The sequence below is a fragment of the Psittacula echo genome, assembly GCF_963264785.1.
Source record: "Psittacula echo genome assembly, chromosome: 20".
NCBI lineage: Eukaryota > Metazoa > Chordata > Aves > Psittaciformes > Psittacidae > Psittacula > Psittacula echo.
In genome coordinates, this window is record NC_137756.1 from 6,785,279 (window position 1) to 6,809,191 (window position 23,913).

Here is a 23,913-nt window from a genome sequence, read left to right on the forward strand (position 1 = left end):
TAAAAACCCAACAAGCCACAAACAGTGGCAGCCCCTGTCCCCCACAACACTTGCCAAATCCTACCTCTTTATCTCTATGGCTCTTTCGCTCCTCTGATTTGGATTCTCTGCTTTCTTTCTCTCGAGACTTAGAGGTGGGAGGCTTCTCTATAGCATCAGCTCTTTCTCCAGCTAAGATCCTTTTAACAGCAGCATCACTGGACAGCTGCAAGGAATAAAAATGCATCATTCAAATCACAGAATCCCAGACTGGTTTGGGTTGGAAAGGAGCTTCAGATCATCTAAGGCAGGGACGCCTCACACTAGACCATGTCACCCAAGGCTCTGTCCAGCCTGGCCCTGAACACTGCCAGGGATGGAGTATATACGAGTAAATGATCTCATTAAATATCTCTTTTCTCCCTAACTCTGTAACCAACATGACTTGGTGGTGGTTTGGGGTGCTTTCTCCTTTGCTTTTGTGTTGTTTTTTATAAAGAAAGCTCATCTTAGACCTGTGACAGATTGTTTCCAAAAGAGCAGAAATAATGCTCTTATGTCAAATACCTCTTTGTAAGTCTTGTAATAATGTGATCATATAAACCAGAGCTACCTAAATATATTGTGATTTTTAGGTATTTTAACACAATAGCCATCCTCATTGCAAGAACTGAAGTAGTTTTCAAAATGGGAAAGTAAATGACTGTCAAATCCTTAAACCATGACTGCTGCATTGCTTAATCATTCTTAAAACCACACTATGTTGTATCTACATCCACTCTTGGGTCACTCCACTTTCACCTCATACTTGTTCAAGCAGCAACAGTCACTAAAGAAAACAAAGCTACATTAAGAATCACTCTCAATAAGCTGCAGTTACAGTGGTTAAAAAGCATCTAGATCATATATTAAGAAGACAAGCTACTATTAATCACATCATTCAGACAGCAAGACAAGGTTTCGTGTCCAAGTGGCAAAGCCTTTGACTGCTTTAACCAAAAACAAAGGGGGAAAAGAAAATCATCACCCCACTGCCTGGGCATTCTCCTTCCTGAACAAAACTAAACCTGATCTTGCCCTGGGGGTCGACTCCTGATTCTCTCCTGGTTTGTAAATGCAAACCTCTGAATTTTGGTGGAGTTTCACGTTTGGACACTGACTTCTGCACCTGAACTAACTCCCAGCTCAGCACTAAGAGTCTTAAGCTAAAGACTTGAAGGAAGTCTTTGCCACAATGCACATGGAGCTTAGGTTTCATCCTCTAGATATTGATTCTTATCACAACAGTCTACAGAGGTGTTCCACCAAAGACATTTTCAAACTCATCCAGTCTCTTGCATATGTTAATGAATTTCAGCCGTTCTCATCTCAAGCAATTCTCCTTTGCTGCATTTCCATCTTCAAACCAACACACTGGAAAATCACTTTTATTACAGAAGCAGAGATTTGACTGCAATTTTAAAGAAGCTAAAGTCAAAGGTGGCAGCATCTGGTCATAGAATTAATGTGTCTGACTCTTCCTATCATTCTTCAAAACTAATAAATGTTATTAAATGATCAAGGAATCAAGTGAAAAATGGAAAACCCAGCATACATTAAAAGCGCTATAATATCCAGACTGTGTTTGTGTGAGTACCTGGCTCAGGCTCTGCTAAGATCACATCCTACCTATCTGTTGTTATAAGTGTTAATCCACCATTTATCTTGTGTAATGATACCATAGAATTATGGAATGTTTTGGATTGGAAGGGACCTTAAAGCTCATCCAGTTCCAAACTCCTGCCACAAGCAGGGACACCTTCCACTAGACCAGGTTGTCCACTAACAGGAATAGCAGATAAGCGCCAATAAAGTCTGTTACAAATAACCTCTGAGAAAATAACAGTACATATATAAGATAAACATAGTGAGATCATACCAACACTACATATATAACATAAACCCAGTGAGATCATACCTTATTTAAGCAACACTTCCCAATTGCCTGAAGAAATTCATTGGTTTTCTCAGGTTCATGCCCAGCCACAACACGTGCTGGTTTTACTGACAGTGGTTCTCCTGTAACCATCACAACAGCATCAATTGCCTTCTGAAGGAAGCTGATTTTGGCATCTTTATCCTGGTAAAGGAGCAATTCAGAAAGAATATTGAGACTCCAAAGTATTTCCATGTACCACCTAAATACTAGAAAATCTCAGATGGGAGGAAGAGTTCATAGAACCACAGAATCCCAGACTGGTTTGGGTTGAAAGGGATCTTAAAGCTCATCCAGTTCCAACCCCTACCACGGGCAGGGACACCTTCCACTAGAGCAGCTTGCTCCAAGCCCCTGTGTCCAACCTGGCCTTGAACACTGCCAGGGATGGGGCAGCCACAGCTTCTCTGGGCACCCTGTGCCAGCGCCTCAGCACCCTCACAGGGAAGAACTTCTGCCTAAGATCTAACCTCAACTTCCCCTGGTTTCAGCTTGAATCCATCACCCTTTGTCCTATCACTCCAGTCCCTGATGAAGAGCCCCTCTCTGCATCCTTGTAGCCTCTTTCAGACACTGGAAGCTGCCCCGAGGTCTCCACGCAGCTTCTCTTCTCCAGGCTGAAAGTGTCCTCTGGAGCTTACTAAAGCCAGTCGTGGTATCTGAGGTCCCAGGGCCACACTCTGTAAACAAGAGTTGGGTTCTGCTGCAAACACATGCACGATAGTTAAAGGCATGGGAAGACAGTCTCCAGAGGCAGGGTCCTTCCCATCTTGTAACTCTTCCAAATGGATTAAAACAAACAACTGCCACATAGCTGGGATTTTCAGATTGTCAGCATTAACCTTAGGGACACATCACCCTCACCAGTGCTCCCTTGTTTCAAATATTAAAAAGGAAAGGAAGGAAATATGCAACCTCCTCTATTAAAATAGTCACCCGTCCTCCCAAGGACATATGTAGTCTATTAATTTAGGGAAGGAGACAGGCCACTACTCTAAGCCAAACGTGTTTTGGTTTAGATCCAAGTAAATCCAAAATGCAGATCCAAACTTTCTTCCTACATCCTCATCACACTTCACCAGTGTCTTATGTCTTTAGAAGAAATCCTCAGGAACCCAAAGAGAATGGCATCAATGTATAAAATCCTATCACAGTAACAAACATCTGAAATAGTGCTGAGAGCTTAAGGAAATAGGGAAGGTATCTCCCCTATTTCAAGTGATAGGACTTTACGTATACATATATATAAAGATGGGTTTTGTGTGCACATATATATATGACACTGATGTAAAAGACTACAAGAGCAAGCATGATATCCAACCTTCCTGTTCACAAGAGAACAAGAACATAACAAGATGAACCTTTCTGATAAACACACAGATAGCAATATCATCCAGATAGCTGGTAGAAGAAGTATATTTGTTTCAACAATTAAGGAATCCTCATGCTTTAAATTCTCTTTACATCTCTCTCCAACTGACTGTCATGACTATACATCCCTAAAGCAAACTAGAACTCGCTGAAGTCCATGTGCATGCTCTCCAGGCTAGATCTGGCTCACGGGATGCTGCCAGCCTGCCTCCTGCACGTTTCTATGCAGGAGGAGGAAGAGACCAGCAATCTAAGCAGAACGTGTTATCCCCAACAGTGGAGACACTAAAGGTAGCACAGAAGCAGCAGTGGGTACTTCAGGACCCCACCGCTATGCGCAGGTGAAAGAGGGAGTTGAAACTAGAAACAAAGACGGTTGCTGCATCCATGTGTACATGTTGCTGTGTATCACATAACGGGATGTCGAGAGCATAAGCCAGCCACAGAGGCTGGACCATGTGCTTTAGTCTTTCCTAAATTCCTTCTCCATACCTTGTGATCTGCAACAGCACAGCCAGCTTACAAAGAGGACCTGCCAGTTCTTCCCACCTCACAGCAGAGTGTGGGCTACAGCACTGGGAGTATGTCACAGGGGGTACAAGCCTGCCCTTGCTTTCTGAAAGCATCCTGCCCATTCCAAGTCTGTGCATCTCCTGCCAGATGTTCACACCCCATGAGCATCATTCCCTGGTGTTACATAAAGCACCTCAACCTCACACAGAAATACACACAGCTACTCAAACCATGGACTCTGGCTGCTGCTTTCAGGCTCTGTCTCTCTGTGGGTAGTTTTGGTCTCTAACTGACAGCAAAGAAGCAGCCTATGTGAGCAAAGTCTTTCTCCTGACCAGTGTTCTGAAGGGATGAACACGACCTAGAGGTGTTTTCCCCTCACACTACAGCAGTTTGATCTCCTCTGCCCTGAACTCTTGAAAAGCATCATTTCATGGACTGTGTAAGAAACTCCCAGATAGGTACTCAAGATTGGTGCAACTTCACAGCTATTGCAGGATGCAAATACAAACAAAGACCTACTCAGGAATTGCTAAGAAATTTGCTTTCTCCATCCACAAAGTGCTCTTCATCATAAAACCCATTGACAAGCTTCAATAGGGACAGCACCAACAAAACAACAATCTGTTGAGTAAGTACCAAATATAAAGTATAAACACATGCCTCAGACTCATAATTAGCTCTAAGAAGTGCATAAACCGTCCCTGCAATTGGTTGTATGGGTGACAAGCCAGGCCCACAGACCTCATACTTTGAGTTGCTATGTTAAACAATCACCAAGGGATGCAGCTACCTAGCTAGCAACATACAAACACTGTAATACGTGCTATAAGTGAACAAAGGTTCCAAGCAAGTCAGTAGTTGGAGAACTCAGCATCAGCTCAGCAAAGAAGCAGACAGTAGAAGAGCAGCAGAGACTAAATTCACTCTTGTGCTTCAAAAAAAAGCAGTTTTCAGGAATAACATTAACATCCTCTTTCAGGAATTAGCTATTTCTATACCATAACAAACCTATTGTGGAATACATACACCAGACAAATGCCTTGGCAAGTAGCAGGATATTAAGCAAGAATATTTACTACCTATATGTATACACTATATACCTATCTGTATGTGTAGATAGATAGAGCATAGATAGATGCACACATAGATAGAGCAATAAATATAAAGCCATATATTCCATTGAGAGACCACGAGACTCTAAAAAGGGTTTGATGGATTCCTAGAGCTTGGGATTTCCCATTAACACCTCACTACTTCAAGGTAATCTTGCTACATAATGATTCTTTTCATCTGTAGCATTTGGGAAACCTAGGTCTGGTCCTAGATTAACTCTCCCTGCTTTGAAACTGTCCAGAAGGAGTTCTTTACACACAACAGCTTGTCTGTGTCACATCCATCTCTAGGTGCCCACCCCATGCACTGCATAATATAACCAACAGGCAAGAACACCTTCTCCAGTGTCTTCACAAAACCATAGACAGGCCCTTGATGCTGAAGGCAGGAAAGCCCAAAAATGGCAAGTTTCAAAGGATACCAACATTAAAGCTAAATAAAAGAGGCAGTTTCATACCCACCTTAACGTTATCCGATTTCAACTCAAAATCCGTGTAAAGTCCTTTCATAAAGCCTGTCACTCTAATTACCTTCAAAAGAGAAGAGAAAGAGTCAGTTAAGAACACTCGTTCAACAAAGCTTGTGTGGCAACAGGAAATACATTGGCTTTACTTGCTTTCAGAGACAGAGCTAGAGCAGGTTTAGAGCTCTGCTGTGTCTCTGCATCAAGATTTAATCCCTGCTTATGGCTCAGGCTTCCCTTCCCATTTAAGTCCATCTTTAACCTTGGTACTTGGTGAATCCAAGAGGCTCACAACACAAACACCAGCACATGCATTTGAAACGCAGCTCTGCATTATTCCCTTGGTGACTTCACGTCCACTACAGAACACAGAGATACACTCACTAGCCTAAATCCCCCGACACTTACTTACCCACTACTCCGAGCATAGCCCCACACAGGTCCCAGAGCGCCGGCGAAGTGCCGAGTCTACCCCTTCAGGCACTGCAGCGCCCATGGCCTATGGGGTCCCCCCCATAGCGCCCATGGCCCTGAGGGTCTCCCCACAGCCCCGCTCCTGTGGGACCCCTCTCCCTCCCATGTCCCCCCCCCCGGCCCGCCAGGGGGCGGCCGCCGTGCAGGCAGGCCCGGTGTTGCCTAGCAACCGGTCGGCGGGCCCGCAGGCCGGTGCGCGGCCCACCTCGGTGATCACGTCGTGCAGGTAGCGGAAGGGCGGCTTACTGAGCAGCCGGTCGGTGAGCGGCGGCTTGCGGATCACCCGGCCCAAGGACTCCTGCGTGCGCCGCACCACCGCCTCGTTCATAGCGGCGGCGGGACCCCGCCGCCACCGCCGGCCCCGAGCATTCCCGGCCTGCCCCGCGGCGCCGGGTGTCTCTCTGCGCAAGCGTAGAGCACCGGCAGGCGTTGCTAGGCAAAGAGCGGCCCTAGCAACAGGGTGTTGGGAATGGATGAGCTTTAAGCCGCCTTCCAACTTCAATCTGTGCCTCTGTGATGCAGGAATGACAAGTGCTGAGTATTTATTCCTTAATTACAAGGCAAGCTCAGCACAAATTCCCAAAGCAAAGCCCCCGGCTCTTTCCTTCCCTATTCCTTCCATCCCCACATGCCTCTTCCCTCTTGGTGTTTGTACACCCAACACCCTTCAGAACACACCAGCTCTGCTCAGTGGCCACAGAGGGAGGACTGAAGTGAGCAGTGGATGCTTTGTCACATCCCCCTCTCCTCCTGCAAACTGAGGTGAGTTACAAGGAAAAGAGAACATAGAATTCTCCCATAGTAGGATTCCCAGAGTGGAACACTCACCCTTTTACAAGTGCTGCCCCAGGAACACATACTATAGACAACCACTCTTTAGCAATCCATGCTTCTCACTCTATGCCGAGCCATGCTCCACCAGTTGATTTGTAGCAGCTCCTTTGAAAAACAGACCAGATTTAATGTCATGTGCACAAACAAGGAGTTGAAATCATGGTAAGTAAATGCTAGAGCACCTTCTGAAACGAAAACCTAAAAGTCCATTTCATTTGCACCAAAATCCCAATTCTCCAGCTGAACCCAGGTCTTGGCACAGAACAACCGCAATCTACTTGGGGAAACTTCTTGCATGGAGATCATATGATGTCTTGGGAATAGATTTAAACATTAAAGCTCAGTGAAGGTTGTGTCCCATCCTAGGTTAGAAATCAATTCACCCCACTCCTGAGCCATGTGTCAACTGAGACGTACAGAGACAAACCAAATAGATATATAGAAATGGCTTTTTATTTTGTGCAGAACACTTGAAAAATAGAGATGAAAGCTTTTCCAGGCTTTGGAATATAACCATCATCAACCGTGGAATCACAACGACTCCATTTTACAAAGGTGTTCCCTCTCCCCACTCCCATTTTTAAGGAACTTTCTTATTGTGGAACATCCCACAATCATTTTAAGGAAAGAAAAAGAAAAGACAATGCATTTTGAGCCAACATTAGAAATAATCCAAGATTGGTTCAGTGCAGGAGCTGCTACATTACACTTGAACAAAGGCACATACTAAAATCTCTCAGCACTTGTAATCCCGATTTAAACCGCTCCAGAGGTTGTGCTTCCAAGAGACTGGAGTTACTCAAATGTAGTGGGGAAGGTTGAGCTCAGCACAGCAGTCCAACAAGGAACTCAAGTGGCAGCAAAGCAAGTGCAATGCAATGGGACAACCTGCAAACACAAACCTTTCTCTCTTACCTTTCTGTAAAGCCTGGCTCAAGAGCACTTGGTGAGAGGGAAGAAGGTGATGCACAGTAAGATGGGGAAAGCAACTGCTGCCCTCACCTCAGTCAGGAAATCCACCCAGAGAACTAGGATTGCAGAGTCAAGTAAAGCCAACCTAGAGCTGAAGCAGTGGGGAAACTAAACTGTCCTCTTCTCCCACTGCACAAGTGTTGTAAGCACTAGCAAAGTGTTGGCAGTGATACTGAAACATCAGCTTCTACTAAACCCTGATTCCCAGCCTCAAGCACAAGAAAAATAGGGTCTTTCATCAGGTAGTACAGACATCTCAAGCTTGAGTTCCAATCTCACAAGCACTCCATAACCATCTTGCTTGATGCTTAAGAACCTTTGATTCTGCATTCAGCAGGTGATCAGCCACATCCCCTGTTAGAGGCTGTCAGTCAGCTTTGTGACACCAACAGTAACATTTCCATTTCCTCACATGCACCACTATGAACAAATCAGAGCTACTGAAAAAATAAGAAATGAGGGAAAGTCCTCTCAAGAAGACTGAAACTAAACCCAGCCCTTTTCCAGAGTACAAAAAAAACCAACTTAAAACCAAACATCAGATCCACCAATTTTTTTCCATACTTTGTTAATGAAGCTTATGGACAACCAAAAAGCCCTGCAACTTTAAAATGCAGTCTCAGCACACTGCTCTTCCACACTACGAAGAAACTCCACGGCTTACAGCTTGCAGATTCTGAACTTGCTCTTCTTTGAGCCAATTTTGCACCCTTTGCCCAGAGATTCCCGTATTTCCTTCATTCCTGACTCAGCTACTACAGGCTTAGGTTAAGACATAAAAGCAAATCCTGGTATCACCAGTAATTTCAGTGATCAGAGATGGGAAAAATCAAAGGAAAACTGTAAAAGGAGACGATTTTGACTGCATTAAGAACCTCAGCAACCTCAGCAGTGATGGTGCAAGACATCAGCATCTGACCAAAAAAATTTGAGGTGATTACAAAAGAGTCACCAAAAGGTTCTACAATATATTAATCCATTTTCTTGTGGATAAAGTGCATTTAACTAGCCTGAGAATAAAGACCACATCGATAAAGGGATGCTAAACAACTTCCCCAGGAGAGATTAGAAGAAAATCAGTGTTATCCTGAATCCACTTTGTCTCCGTGATTCTTCAAGATGCTTCGGGGCACAGCCTCTTGCTGCTCTTGGCAAGGTTACTCCATTCCAATCGAGTACATGGGTACTATGGTCTGGTGAGCAAATCATCTCCTGCTGCTATCTGAAAACACCCACATTGATAGAAAGAGCCACTTCTGGTTTACGGTGCTTCACGTTGAGCTTCTCCTCAGAGAAGGCCGGGTGCTGTAAGCGCTCAGCTTGCCGGCTAGTGAAAAGAGAGATAAAACAAGATACCCATTATTGGTAAAGTATTATTTGATTCTTCATCAGGGGCTGTAGGAACAGGACAATGGGAATGGCTTTAACCCGCCAGAGGGCAAACTGAGATGAGCTCTTAGGCAGAAGCTCTTCTCTGTGAGGTGCTGGCACAGGGTGCCCAGAGAAGCTGTGGCTGCCCCATCCCTGGCAGTGTTCAAGGCCAGGTTGGACACAGGGGCTTGGAGCAAGCTGCTCCAAGGAAGGTGTCCCTGCCTGTGGCAGGGGGTTAGAACTGGATGAGCTTTAAGGTCCTTTGCAAACCAATCCAGTCTGGGATTCTATTAGTGTGAATACTTAGCACCAACAGCAGCATGAGCCTGGACTAGAATGTGATTTCTACAGAGTTGTAAGAATGACATTCCAAGCTCACCCTTGCAGGGCCAGGGCAGCCAAGGAGCTCATATTTCATCTCCAAGGGAAGGATCAAACATTGCAGTGTGTTTCAAGAGAACAAACTACGGCTAGGGGTAGGACCACAGCATTTAAAGCCAGGAGTTTCAATTACCTGAACACCACTTCCTCGAGGAATAGCGGAATTGTGTGCTCCAAGAGCACCCAGCTAGCACTGTCCCAAAAATTTATGTAAGTATGAAGCTAGGCTGAAAAGCAGCAAAGAACAGTACTGATGTTTCTAACGAAGAAGAAATGTCAGTGCTCAATACCTTTTCTTCTTTAATAATGTAAGCTGCCTTTGTTTCTCTTTCCCAATGTCATCCCTCAGCGTGCTGAAGTCCTTCATATCATCAAGGAGAAGGTTCTGGTGTTGAAAAAGATGTGGTAGATGAAAAATTTTAAGCTTAAAACTATCTCCCACCCGTTGCTCAGTTACACAGGGAGTATTCAGAGTATTTCTTCTAACTAGTGTGACAGCCATTCACTTCCAAGTTAACTAAGTGGGAAAATACAACAAGGCAAAACAGTTTGTTGACTCCTATGTTTAGTTTTTGCATTTAACAGTGAATTTGCCTTATTCAGATGCTATATCCTGCTGCATAGTTCTTTTGGACAGAATTAAACAGATCTGTAAGAATTCTTTGGATAAGGTAATGGGTTGCAATTTACAAGATGATTTTTAAAGAGTTCTTGAGTTTTACTCAGAGCTGACAAAAAACCCAATAGTGAATAAAATGAGGGTAAAAAGAAAGATCCAGTTTCTTTTGGGCAGGATTCAAGAGTAGAGCAGAAAGTGACTGCCTGCACTGAGAGCTGCACCACAGTCTCTGAAGTATTGCCTTCTAGTATCAGTACCTAGACCTAAGAGGGAAAAGCATGGAACTTCCATCAGGTTGCTAAAGAACAGGAGAAAAAGACAAAAAAGCACCAATAGCAACAATTTTCCTACCCACACAGTGTATTGTCCATATCCACATCCCAGTACTTTCATAGAAATGTAGCAGGATGCATGAAACTTAGGAAGAGGTTAAGATACCACAAAAGGGGCAGTGCAACAATGAAAGCCAAGTTCATTTACCTTCACCCCAATGATATCTCCATCCTTCAGGTGGTACGGTGCTGCCTGTAAACTCTCCAGCTTTTTCTTCCTTTTCCTCTTGGAGATTTGCTGTGTCTGAAGAAAATCAAAGCAGAAGATTCCTACATCAGAAATCTACTCTAACACATTAGCTCAAGAACTGCAGCACAAGCCAACATATACTTCTCCCACCCATACCACTGTTGGATTCTGTCATTCCAGGTCTTACCCAGCTGGATATTGGCAGCCACTCAAATCTTTCAGGGAAGTACTTGGCTATTTCAATTTTCTCTACAGGGAGATAATAGTGAGCAGCCACTCTCTGCCTCAGTGCCCAGGCTGTGCACTCCTTGGAGATATCCCACACCAAATCCGTGGAGTCATAGTAGTCCCTCTCCCCTGGTATTCCCATCTGGACTCGAAGCAGCAGTTCATGAGGGCTGTCATCAGAAATGGGAAACAGATCATTCCAGTAAGTCATGCCTTCAGAAAGCAGAATTCCCAGTTTTCACTTCCTTCTGCCTTCCCCTTCTCTTTATGGAATGCAGAAAACAAGTCCCAAAGTCTTCTCCCAGTCTGAGAGTTGCAATGCTGACAGATAGCATTTAAGAGCAAAGCTGCTCAGTTAAGTCTCATCTCAAATGCAGTGCTGTAAGAAAGAAGTACCTGAAGATCTTACCCCAAATTCTCCTCTTTTTGCAGAGGTTCTATGCAGATTTCCACTCTGGCACCCAGCCTATAGTCACTGAAAGCAAAACAAAGATGATATAAATCACTGGTTTATCCAAGTAAAACTGTACTTATCTGGAAACCCAAAGCAAGATGTGATCAGAACAAAACTGAAAACCCCAGAAAAGGACAAAAGTGGCATTTAAAATCACCTAAAATCAAGCTCAGCAGAATAAGAAGTGGTGAATGCCTCATCCCTGGCAGTGTGCAAGGCCAGGCTGGATGGGGCTTGGAGCAATCTGGTCCAGTGGAAGGTGTCCCTGCCCGTGGCAGGGATTGGAACTGGATGATCTTAAGGTCCTTCCTAACCCAAACCAGTCTGGGATTCTATGATCACATACTCACATCATCCCCTTCCACAGCTCTTGAGTCAAATAATGTGCTTGACACAATATAGAATTAACCAGAAATGAGCCTTCTGGCTCTGTTTGACTGAGTCCATTTCTTTCTCCACCAATCCACCACCCCACAACCCAGCCAACAGCCAGCCTGTCCCACTGCTGCTTGTGCCTTCAGCACGAAACCTACTTCAGTTGCTGCTTGTTGCTTCTTAAAAGCTTGCCTGGGCGCTTACTGTCCACTGTCCATGCTCTGAGGAATGAGGGCAGGGGGACAACCTGCTCCTGGCAGCATGGTAAGGTCAGAGCCTGAAAAAGAAACACTTCCATAGTTTCTCAACTCACTACTGAAGCTACCTGGATCAAAGTATTCATATTTATTCCACCCCAGCTATTGCTTGTGACTTACAGGTAGTGGCTACAATTGATATATTGGCTTTTCAACTGCAAAGCAAGTTGGATTTCATTCCCTCCCAACACTTCCCAATTGAACTTACACTTCAAAAATGGATGACATTCCTTTTTTGAACCCAAATTTGCACAATGAGGGAATGAGGCTGATGGAATCATTGCCTCAATCTCCAGCCAAACACTGGGCAAGCTCCTCAAAGCCCCTACCAAGGACACAATGCTCGTTTTCATGCCAAGACAACTCTCCTTGTTCACAAGATGCAAGTAAACGGTCAGTTTTTCATAGCTGTAGTTTGGCAGAGACTGAAACCCAAGTTGAGTGAGTGTCGCTATGGACCAGAATCAGGTGAGACATTCTTCCCCATGTAGTTTAACTAGAACCACCAACTGGCTAGACAATAAAGAGCTTTACGATAGGATTGGTTTATGTCTTTGGTGGGTTTGGGATTGGGTTTTTTGGTTGAGGTATTAAAATTATACTTTTATGGTTAAAAAAAAAAGGCATAAAAAGGCACCTTAGTTTCTGGCTTTCCTGAATGACAAACACAACCTTCTGTGCATCAAAAGCAATTCTTTCTTCATTAGATCCAATATACAAACCACAAAAAAAAAGGTGCAACAAACTACTAACAGGAACAACATGGAACGAAAAGTGGCTTTTTAGGAAGTGCTTGTACGTGTGTGCTTTTCCTGAGGGATTTTTACACTGTGAAATAAAGGTAGGGCTCAAGCCAAGTTCCAGATGAAGTGCAACAAGGCTTCTGAGGTCAGGACACATGAGAGGTAGAATGGCAACTGCAGGGGATGCACTAAGGAAGTGTCTGAGCTACATGCTCCAATTGCCTCTTGGTACTTACCACTGAACATGGCATATAAGCAAATGCCATATCAGAACATACTGGAGACAAAGGAAAAGGAAATAGAAATAGGTATTAATAGAGCTCAATTAATCCCGGTGTTGCTGGAAGTTTCCAAGACAGGAGAACATCTAACCTGCATCTTCAGATCTTCCAAAGAAGCTTCTCCTGCTATTTCTATACTGCCAGCATAGCAAAGATCCATGTCTGTGTGGATGTGTCCTGGTGAATCTTCAGATGGGAAAGAGAGGCAGAAATAAACAACAGAAGAATCAACATGACTTTGTTTAGCATCCTACGACATAAGTCACTTTGAAATGAGATTTCACTTATAAAAGGGACCTGACCTTATTTGGTTTTGGAGATCAGTTAGAAAAACCTCATACACAGTTGATAAATACATGGTTTTTAGTTGCCAGACAGGAAGAGTTCCAACTGATCCTATAGTTCAAATCTGAAACCCAGGGCCAATTCCATTTATAAATAGCATCAATTCATTGGTTACGACTCTGAAATGTAGAGCATGGTGCAAGGAAAGTTCCAGCTGCTCTTACCCATGCTACTGAAATCATTAGGGGTAAAATCAAACTGAGAAAGCCAGACAGAAAAGGAGACAAATGCAAAGAGACCTTCTCAAAGGCGCAGGGTCCTGCTCTGCAGCACAACTCACCAGCAAACCAAGGGTATTATTTTTCCTGTAGAAAATTGGTTTCCCATTTTTCAATGTTGTCCCAAATCAAATTTCTTCTTTCCCAACCCTCCCGCAATATTCCTGCCCTGGCTGCTTTTTGGTTTGGATTTCAAAAGAAGGGGAGATGTACATCAGACATTAGGACAGGGCTTAGAGCAACCTGCTCTAGTGAAAGGTCATGGCAAGGGGTTGGAACTGGATGAGTTTTAAGGTCCCTTTAACTCGAACCAGTTTAAAGGATTCTACGAAAAGCAGGTTCAAATACCCTATGTAAGATCTTTAATGCTGTTTAAAATGGACTCATCACTCCTTCTGCAGCTTCTCAAAAAGCAACACAGCCTGAAATGAATTAAATATGATATCAGGTATCAGGCATTTAAAGCCAATCTCCTCTGCGCTCATGGAGTAGATACTTTAGAGTATTGTCACTGCCTTCAGGTATGAAAAAGCCATTTTACTTGTGACAAAAAAAAGATCCCCTGCTTCAAAATTACCCTTGACTTAGCATAGCTGAGGAACATCAGAACCCCACCAGCCAGCATTGGTGGCCTTGTGAAAACTGCAGCTGCCTCCTAAGTGGCTCCTCTCACCATAAACTTGCTGATTAAGCTCACCTCCTGCAGGAGACACCTGCAAAGCATCCATCTGGCAAGTCAGCCCATTCACTTGGTCTGGTGCAGGCTCTCTGTATTTCTTAGGACTTGAAGACTTGAACCACCAGATGGGTATCTTCAGGAAGCCCTGGAAAGTGAGCAGAAAGCACCAGGAAGCTCATGTGAAGAAAAGGAAAAGTTCCACCTTCATCTCAGGAAGAACGAGAAGACTTGTTCACATCTGAGCTGTTGTAAACAACTCGTACTTCCTCCTTGTACAAGGACAAGAGTGCAAGCACTCCGTCCTCCTGCAGCCCTACAGCCCCATCGTGGCTCTGCTGTCACATTACAGATCCAACTGAGTGACACTCTTGTCTGGAGCTCTGGACACAGATATGACCTTACCAGAGGAAGCTGGATTCATCTAAACCCTCTTTTGAAGTGGAGAAATGAGAGATGGCTGCAGGAACTACCCACAAAAAGGAAGAGGTAGCAGATGGGAGACAGCACTGGTTGTGTGGCTTATGGTACGGAGCCCATGGAGGTGGATACACCCAATGACCAAGAAGAATTCATGGTAGTGGATCCACCCAAACACTAAAAAGAGTCCACAGAGGTGGACATCAGTTCTCACGCAGCTGATGGTGGGGAGCACGTGGATGTGGATCCCTCAAGACCAAGAAGAACTCATGGAAGTGGATCAACCTAACCACCAAGAAGAGCCCATGCAGGTGGACACCAGTGGCTGATAGTTGGGAGCCCATGGAGGAGAACACCACTGGTCTTGTGGCTGATGGCAGAGAGCCCCTGGAGGTGGATCCACCTCCAGCATGACTCCCCTGGAATGTCTACACCATGCCGGAGCTCCCCTAATAGCTAACTAGCCCAACCTGGTCTTAAATACTTCCAGTAATGGGGAACCCATGACTTGTCTGGGCAGCCTGTTCCTGTGTCTCACCACAAACTGTCCTACGATACTGCTTAAAGTTTGTTAGCAAAGAATCCTTCCATTTGTGTAACCATCACTGACAAGAGTCTCGCAGCAGGGCCCTGTGGTTTCAAACAGCATCCTCAGGCCAAACCTGGAGGCAAACACTTAGAGTTTGTAATTCTGGGAGGAGGCAGCAGTCTAAGAGCTATGCCTTCACAAGAACTAGGCATGCCAGAAAGCACAGAATCAGCTGGGTTGGAAAAGATCTTTAAGATCAAGTACAACCATTACCCCAGGACTGCCAAAGCACCACTAAACCATGGCACTAAGGGCCAGATCTGTTAAGCTTAACAGATCTTCTAGGCAAAGCTGCTGCAATGGGCAAGGCTTTTACTACAGCAATTGAAAGAGTAGAATAAATAGAGACTCAGAATCTTGTAGAAATTGATATAAAACAAGAGAGATTTAAAACTACAATCACTCTTCATTATTGCCAACCAGAATTCTTCAACTGAAATATTTTAAAGACATGCAAGAGGACAAAAGAGAAGTAACTGTCATATTTTAGTCTCCAACCACTGCCAACTGCCTAAATAACACAATCTCTCTGCTTTTACCTTTGGTGGAAGCTTTCCTTCAGTTACAACCAAAGTATCTCCTCTGCAAACATTCAGTTCCTTTAGCGTGGCATTCTGTAGGAAGAGAAAGCACAACAAAGCTGTAAGTCTCCATGTTCTTGGGCTTTGTTTCCTAAAGCAGATGTTGGTGGGTTTTTAAGCCATGCATGCCAAAGGTCCCCCGAAGAGCATGCGTATTGATTTAACATTCATCACTCAGAGGCAGCTTTGCAGCAGCACAGAATGCGGCGCCTATAGGAGTCTGCTCTGCAGGAGCACCTCCACAGCATCCTGCTGAGCTGTGTGTTTCCTTTGCACCTCCACATCTCACCAGCTGACACCTCATGTTTCTTAGCACACAACCCTTTAATGCATAGTAAGCCTTTAGAAAAAACTCTCTGCATATGGCTTAATCATAAGGGACAGGTGCCTAAGGTTTCCATTTGCACCATAGGTATCCCAACAGCATCTTCACAAGGGCTGTGAGAATCCAATCTTTGTGTAGCACACAAAGACCCGCCATGGGTTTGTGGTGCTGCAGCTCTCTTCAGGGAAAGTCTAAAGAAGCGTGGGAGCAAACCAACCACAGCATGATTCAAGTCAAAAAGAAGATGCTCTTACCTCCTGACTCAGGGCTTCCCCTGCTTCATAGCACCAGTCAATCCTCCTCAAGTGCCAGTTGTCACCTACCAAAACCATACAGATGGGAAACACATTAGCCAAGAATGGGGGCTCAAGATAAACCATTACCTCCATCAGTGGTAAAGGGTTCTTGTGATCCTTTGTATTTCAACCACAACTGACAAACTGACTGAAGTACTCCTTCATGTCCTTCCCCAGGCCCTAGAAACATTTTGCTCTTTGGAAATGGGTCTTCTCTTACTTGCAGTAATGTCTCTTCTTCACCTCCCCAACAGTTTCCCTGTTTGAAGAGGGAAGTGAAGGAATTCTCATGCCAATTCATCACCTGAATGGATGACAGACTTGCTAAAATCCGAACTACACTATACATAAAATCCAACTCCCCCTCTCCAATTGTCTGCCAGGAGAAATAAAGAGATAGTGCAGTTCAGAAACTACAATACTTCACATTTAGCACCTATATGTAAAGTGCACCGGAGACAGGAAGAACAAATATAGTGCTCAAAACTGGTCACAGAAAATAAAGCACTAAACCCAGAAGCACTGTTTCTTGGCAGGAACCCTCCACTGCCAGCAATGAAAAAGGTGAAGTTTATTTCAAGGCCTCTTTAACTTTTTCAACTCACATGTACATGTACACAAGAGCACAATGTTTCATTATCAGTTGGGCTACTCAATGTGTATTCTGATTGTAATGTCTTTCAGGTGAACTCTGATGGCTTTTGGAGCCATCAGTCTACTGTAACACACACTCAGTATTCAGAGAGTGTTCAGCATGGAAAATGGAATGCAATGCCACTCCAATTCTCTTCTCTCCTTCCTCTCTCTTAACATAAATGGAAGGAGATGTTCAGCCAGAAAATTCAGGTGTCATTTTTGTGCTCTATCTCCTCCATAATTCTCATACAGAAGCTTAGTAACAATAGAGACTGGTTTGGGTTGGGAAGGACCTTAAAGCTCATCCAGTTCCAACTCCCTGCCACAGGCAGGGACACCTTCCACTGGAGCAGCTTGCTCCGAGCCCCTGTGTCCAACCTGGCCTTGAACACTGCCAGGGATGGGGCAGCCACAGCTTCTCTGGGCACCCTGTGCCAGTGCCTCAGCACCCTCACAGGGAAGAGCTTCTGCCTAAGATTCATAGAATCATAGAATAGTTAGGGTTGGAAAGGACCTCAAGATCATCTAAGTTCCAACCCCCCTGCCATGGGCAGGGACACCCCACACTAAACCATGCCACCCAAGAGCTCATCTCAATCTTCCCACAAGTAACTGCCACCACTCAGATGATCTCAAATAATGGCTCAAATGACCTCATTTTGAATAGCCTGGGTTTGCAAAGTGACCAAAAGATGCTTTTTTACAGTTAATCTCACGCAGTGGTTCCCACTACAGCAAAGAACTTGTCAAAGCAGCCAAACACCTCGAACTGCTCCCAAGCCAATAGTCTTGGAACTATGGATTTTGCACATTGTGATTAAATAAGAGAGCCTGGAACTGCTTTTCAAGAGCAATTGCACAGCTTTTATCAGAGCAAGACTGAGAGTGATAATTCTCTCCCCTCCTCACATTACAATGACACATCCAAGTTGTAAGTTTGTTTGAATGATCCAACTTTCAGGATAGCAAAAGCTGTCTTACAAATCCGGGAATTCCTTTTAAAAAAATCATTAAACAGTAACACAACTGACCTGATAATCCAGACTTTTCCAGCATTAAATTTAGACACTGAAAAAAGAAACACATGGTGAGACTTGGCTTAATTCATAGCTTGGGAAACGCAGTTCTCAGCAAATCTATACTGGAATGTTCTAGCAACGACTGAGCAACTGATTCTTTGTCCAGTCCTAAAACCTATGCTGTACTTGAGCTATACATGAAACCCTGCAAGGACTGGATTCAGGCAAGAAATTACTATCACAGAATCCCTGATCTGTGTTGAAGGGAGCTTAAAGCTCATCCAGCTCCAACCCCCTATCACAGGCTCATCTCAGTCTCCCCTCTGGCAGGTTAAAGCCATTCCCCTTGTCCTGTCCCTACAGGCCCTCGTCCAAAGCCCCTCTCCAGGTTTCCTGCAGGCCCTTCAGGCACTGGAATGCCGTGCAGATGAGTCAGCCATTACAAGCTTTTTCAAAAGAAAACATCCCAAATCTGTGCTGTCTTTTTGTTGCTTTACTTGAACAACCTCTGCCCCAGAGTTTGAAGATTCACCTTTTCAAAAGCAATTGTACAAGCTCAACACTTCCCAGCCACTGCTCAGCGACATTAGCACTCTGTGCCAGAACCCTGCATTGGTAGTACTAAGAACTGCTTCCTTCACTGTGTGCACAGCTCTTCCCGACTCCCTTTACCCCAGTTTTGTGCACTCAAGAGTTTGATAAGCTACAAGAGAACTGCGTCAGGCTGTGCCATGTGTGTGTGTTACCATTCTGAGGACCGCTGTGTATAATAGGAGTGGCTGCCATGCACGGAGCAGCTGGGCTGAGTTCATGCTTGGGAAAAGCAACCATGTCTCTTTACTACTTGAAGAAAGATCAAGGCCTTTTGTTATTGAAACACTTCCTTTGTCTCAGTGCCTCTTGGTGACCTGAAGTGATGCCGGAAGCAAAGCTCTCCAGGAGAAGCAGACCTGGGCCAGGTATGAGAAAAGCTTTTCAAAGCACCAAGACTTACCTCTTTGACAGAAGTAGTCTCTTCCACAACTATCTCCATCTCAGGGCTTGCCATGTGGTCACTCCCAACAATGAAATACAAGAAGAGCTGAAAAGGCAAGTATAAGCCTATAAGCACACATACTTAAGTATGGATATACTGGGAAGTAACACTCCCTACTGCACACATAGACCAGCTATGGCACTCCTGCCATCAGTCAAACAGCACTGAAACTCCCTTGGGCTAAAGCAAGCAATGTAAGCAGTACAAATAGAGAAGCACATGCAATTGAGTTATGGCCATCCTTAGATCTTCATTAATCATCTGCGTGCCTGCTGAAAATGCACTCTAATCTTTACAAATATACATCTACTTTTTCTCCTCCATACTTACAACTTGTAGATATCAAGAGCTGTGTACACAAGAAATGTGTAATTCTTAGCACAACTGAGCATTTGTTTCTATGCCATTTTCAAATATCAGGAGAATAAAAAGGGGATTACAAGACACACTTGGAACTCTAAACAAAGCATGAAAGCAGAACAAGACTCTTTTCAGTCACACCACTACCATACCTGAGTGGAAGTTGGAGCTTTCCCATGACACAGCCCAAGCAAGCTTCCCATTTTCAGTTCTGCCTCCTTGACAGTATAATCCTCAGGCACTTCAAGAAGGACAAAAACAGAGAGAACATCATCATCATCTGCTGCTGCTTCCTGAAAATACCCATTCTATTATGCTGCTCTTTAAGATAAAAACGATTCAGTGTCATTTAGAGAGCTTCACCTGCACAGTGCTGACATCACATCTGTAATCCTCCACTGAAGAGATCAAAGCAACATCCATGCAAAGGTTCCTCCCCACCACTCCTTGTATACAGACTGACAGAATCATTTAGGTTGGGATGGATCTTTGCAGGTTGTGTGGTCCAAACTCCTGCTCTGCCGTCCCATCAGTTGACTCTGGGCTTTTCCCAGTCAAACTGAACAGCTCCAGGGATGGATAGCCACCAGCCTCTCAGGGCTCCCTATCTATTGTTTGATGCCTCCCAGTGTGAATTCCCTTCTCCCCTCTCCATACCACCTGGAATTTCCCTCACTGAAACTTGTGTCTGCTGCCTTTCATCCTTTTCATGCGCTCCTCCGAGATGAATATGGCTCTGCCTTCCCTCTATGTCCATGTTAAGGAGTTAAGGACAACAATTACACTTCCTCCATGCAAGACTCTTCCTCTTCAGCTGGAAAAACCCAGCTTTCCTCCTCTTTCCTATGTTCCAGCTACCCAAACCATACTGGGGGCTCTGCTCTAGATGGGCTCTAGTGTGTAAGAGCTTCTTTCTCATGCTGAGGAGCTCCCAGAACGGACACAATTCTCCAGGTGCTGGCTGACAAGCACTGAGTGGAGGTGAATTAAACTCTCTTTGGCTTCCTGGCCATGTTTTACTAATGTAAAATAGCAAAGACATAGCAAATGCTTCCCAGCAAGCACAAAGCTGATCCACTATGTTTCTCACCATTGCCCCTGGAACATCTACGAAGTTGCTATGTAAATGTATTAAATATGATTTAAAACAGATCACATAGAGACTCCAGCTTAAGCCACGGAACACAGGACTTAACATTAATTCCCACAGCCTTGAAGCATATGGCCAGTGGTCAATGAACAAAAGCAGGAATGCCCATCAGTTTTAATCATTAGGGATGCATGAAAAAGAAGAGAAGGCTCCCAGTGCTAAAGAGGCTTAAAGAGACCTGGAGAGGGGCTTTAGACACGGGCAAGGGGACCAGCTTTAACCTGCCAGAACAGGGGAGATTGAGATGAGCTCTTAGGCAGAAGCTCTTCCCTGTGAGGGTGCTGAGGCGCTGGCACAGGGTGCCCAGAGAAGCTGTGGCTGCCCCATCCCTGGCAGTGTTCAAGGCCAGGTTGGACACAGGGGCTTGGAGCAAGCTGCTCTAGTGGAAGGTGTCCCTGCCCATGGCAGGGGTTGGAACTGGCAGAGCTTTAAGGTCCCTTCCAACCCAAACCGGGCTGGGATTCTACGATCCTATTTAAGTTTCACCTCTAGCACTGTATTGGTATTGTTAATAAACAGTAAAACTGGGGAAAAAAAAACCCAACCACAAACTCAAACACAGTCATGTCCGTTAAGCCTGGAACTCAGTGGTCTCTGTGTGTGCTTCTCCCAGGAAAGGACAAAGGGAAGCTTGAAGTTTCCCAATTGATCTTTTTACAGAACCATGATTAAATTTACCTGGAGATAGAAGTTTCCCATTTCCACTGACAGGTCTCAGACAGCTAGCATTTGCTGGAACAAAAAGGGCAGGAAAGAGAGAGATCTAGTAATTCAATAAGGAAGAAATATGGCTTAGAACTTTAGACAGACAACATATTAGGATTAAGAGAGTTATGTTTGAGGCCTCCCTCTGGAGGGATGACATCGAAAGTCCAGTTGGAGAGAGATTCCTAAAGACTTCTTGAATACTCTTAGTTGTGATGCTTTCAGTGAAGGTTTTTTTCTCTCTGTCAGTCACAAGCAGTTCAATACAAACTGACCCTGTCCTCCCATAGGTAAAGGCATCAAAAACAACTTTAAAAGAAAGGAAACTGGATTGTCTTAAAGAAAGGAATAAAGTTAAAGAAAGTCATCAATACTCAGTGTAATACTGTAGTAAGATACATGATTATTCCTACTCCAACAGCTTCCGAAAAAGAAGAGCTTCATAAAATGTATTTAATCAAGTCTTGCACCCATTGATGTTTTCTAAGCTAAGAAAAAGAATTTGATTCAGAATTAGATGAATTAAGACCTTTACACCCTCTTTTATCAAAACCAAACCCAAAACCTCTTCACAGCAATGGATTTTCTAACATTATCACATGCGAAAGCACTTACCCAGCTCCTCCTCGAGCTGAAGCTCCCGTATAGCCTTCATTTTTATATCTGCCATCACCTAAAAGAAAGCAGCATTAGCACCCCTAATGCACAATGCCAGTAACACACCTGTTGTTCACATGTCTGCCCACAACATGCAGCTTTCAACTGATATTAGTCCTAGATATATTATTATTCCTAACATTATACATACTCTCTCCAGCTTAAAGCCATTCCCCTTGTCCTGTCCCTACAGGCCCTTGTCCAAAGCTCCTCTCCAGCTTTATTGTAGCCCCTTGAGGCACTGGAGCTGCTCTAAGGTCTCCCTAGAGCACAGCAGAGGGGCAGAATCTCTTCCTGAGCTGCTGCTCATGCTCTGGGGGTGCAGCCCAGCGCATCGTGGGGTTCTGGGCTCAAGTGCACACTGAAGTTGCATCATGGGGAGCTTTTGTTCATACAATACCCCCAAGTCCTTCTCCTCAGGGCTGCTCTCAATCCATATCTTCCTCCTCTAGTATCTTTTTTTGCTTTACTGACATAGCCTCGCCAAACATACACTAATGGGATAGACTAAAAAGAATGTTGTTTCTCACTAAAGTCCAGTGATGTAGCTGCACCGGTTTAAGTTACCTGCACTACAGTCCCATTATACAGCATGCTAACTATCCCAGTAACTGTGAATCTGAGTTGCATGGCACTGCACCTTGAATCCTGTGTTCAGTTCTGGCCCCCTTACTGAGAGACATTGAGGTGCTGGAGCAGAGGCAGAGAAGGGCAACGGAGCTGGTGCAGGGCCTGGAGCACAGCGTGATGGGGAAGGGCTGAGGGACCTGGGGATTCAGTCTGGAGAACAGAAGGCTCAGGGGGGATCTGATGGTTCCCTACAACTGCCTGACAGGAGGATGGAGCCAGGAGGGGCTGGCTCCAAGGAACAAGGGATGGGACAAGAGGAAACAGCCTCAGGCTGCACCAAGGGAGGTTTAGATGGAGCTGAGGAACAATTCCTTCCCGAAAGGGTGCCCAGGGCAGTGCTGGAGACACCATCCCTGCAAAGTGTTCACACATCGTGCAGCTGAGGCCCTCAGTGCCATGGGTTAGTGGTGCCCTTGGCAGTGCTGGGGAAGGGTTGGACTAGATTAGCTTAAAGGTCCAACCTGGTTGACTCTATGATTTTCATCACAGACACATTTCAGCCCTGAGGTTAAATCTACTCCTCCTCAATTGGCCCACATGCACTGGCCAAGTTTTCCTGGGAAAGAGTCTGTGTTACATTCCTGACCAAACATGCCTCCTTACCGTTTCTATAGTGGCAGTAATTTTAACATGTTTCTCTTCATCTCCTGTTCTGCAGAAGTTTTTCACTTGGAGCCAGCTGATGTCATATGTAAAAGCTGTCAAATTGCCACTTGACACATTCACGAAGCTGTAAGAAATGAGTAGAACAAGGATGGTGAAAGACGGCTGGTGTAGAGCCAGCCTTGGATCCTCTGTATCCCAACTCCACAAGCTGAGGGGTCAAACTCTCACTGCTTGATTTAATCTCCATTTTTCAGTACTGTTGCAACTAGAAAGCCAGAATTTATGCAGCAAGCATATATACATCTCTGAAAATGAGAATTAACCTAAGGATTATGCACTGGGAAGTGAAATGAGACCAGAAATCTGCCCGAGCATCTTTAGATTCAACTCAAGAGATTCAGCAAAGCTGCTTCTGATATTGCTCTGTTCTCTCATCCCACTGAGTCCCTTGGAGAACCACCCAATTCAAATCTCAGGAATTCAGGTTATGACAAGATATGCCAGCACATGGGTTGTTCTCACCAAGTTTTCCTCTTTAAAAGTGTAACGGATATGACTGAATCTGCACTTTACGAGCAAAGAAACAGTTAAGAGTTGGTAAGTACCTGATCTCCAAAACTTAAGATTACATTATGTTGAACTAAAAAGCTCAAAGTGACAAGTAAAAGACTACATACATGGCTGGCATAATTTGAACTAAACAGATTTTGCCAAAATTGCTGTTTTCCTTAATTAT

At 44.6% G+C, this 23,913-nt stretch overlaps 2 protein-coding genes across 10 annotated transcripts in view; both read right to left on the reverse strand.

Moving 5' to 3' along the window:
- The window catches only part of TRAF3IP1 (TRAF3 interacting protein 1), a 41,388-nt gene extending 34,546 nt beyond the window's left edge, over positions 1-6,842 (reverse strand). For 4 of the 6 annotated variants that reach the window (XM_080632140.1, XM_080632139.1, XM_080632138.1 and 1 more), the window contains exons 1-4: positions 6,097-6,222; positions 5,416-5,484; positions 1,937-2,098; positions 65-205 (exon numbers count right to left, since the gene is read on the reverse strand). In XM_080632140.1, the coding sequence (XP_080488266.1) occupies positions 65-205; positions 1,937-2,098; positions 5,416-5,484; positions 6,097-6,219 (495 nt within the window). In that variant the 5' untranslated portion in view covers positions 6,220-6,222. Of the gene's footprint in view, positions 1-64; positions 206-1,936; positions 2,099-5,415; positions 5,485-6,096; positions 6,241-6,719 lie in introns of those variants that run through there. The other 2 variants (XM_080632142.1, XM_080632143.1) reach the window with 2 other exon arrangements.
- Positions 6,843-8,887: 2,045 nt separating this feature from the next.
- The window catches only part of USP40 (ubiquitin specific peptidase 40), a 33,209-nt gene continuing 18,183 nt past the window's right edge, over positions 8,888-23,913 (reverse strand). For 2 of the 4 annotated variants that reach the window (XM_080632133.1, XM_080632132.1), the window contains 16 exons: positions 23,175-23,301; positions 21,900-21,957; positions 21,258-21,311; positions 19,582-19,670; positions 19,028-19,114; positions 18,046-18,082; positions 16,337-16,401; positions 15,716-15,790; positions 14,189-14,315; positions 13,020-13,114; positions 11,806-11,924; positions 11,228-11,293; positions 10,778-10,988; positions 10,549-10,644; positions 9,740-9,834; positions 8,888-9,024 (listed from right to left, as the gene is read on the reverse strand). In XM_080632133.1, the coding sequence (XP_080488259.1) occupies positions 8,916-9,024; positions 9,740-9,834; positions 10,549-10,644; positions 10,778-10,988; positions 11,228-11,293; positions 11,806-11,924; positions 13,020-13,114; positions 14,189-14,315; positions 15,716-15,790; positions 16,337-16,401; positions 18,046-18,082; positions 19,028-19,114; positions 19,582-19,670; positions 21,258-21,311; positions 21,900-21,957; positions 23,175-23,301 (1,510 nt within the window). In that variant the 3' untranslated portion in view covers positions 8,888-8,915. Of the gene's footprint in view, positions 9,025-9,739; positions 9,835-10,548; positions 10,645-10,777; positions 10,989-11,227; positions 11,294-11,805; positions 11,925-12,028; positions 12,925-13,019; positions 13,115-14,188; positions 14,316-15,715; positions 15,791-16,336; positions 16,402-18,045; positions 18,083-19,027; positions 19,115-19,581; positions 19,671-21,257; positions 21,312-21,899; positions 21,958-23,174; positions 23,302-23,913 lie in introns of those variants that run through there. The other 2 variants (XR_013958237.1, XM_080632134.1) reach the window with 2 other exon arrangements.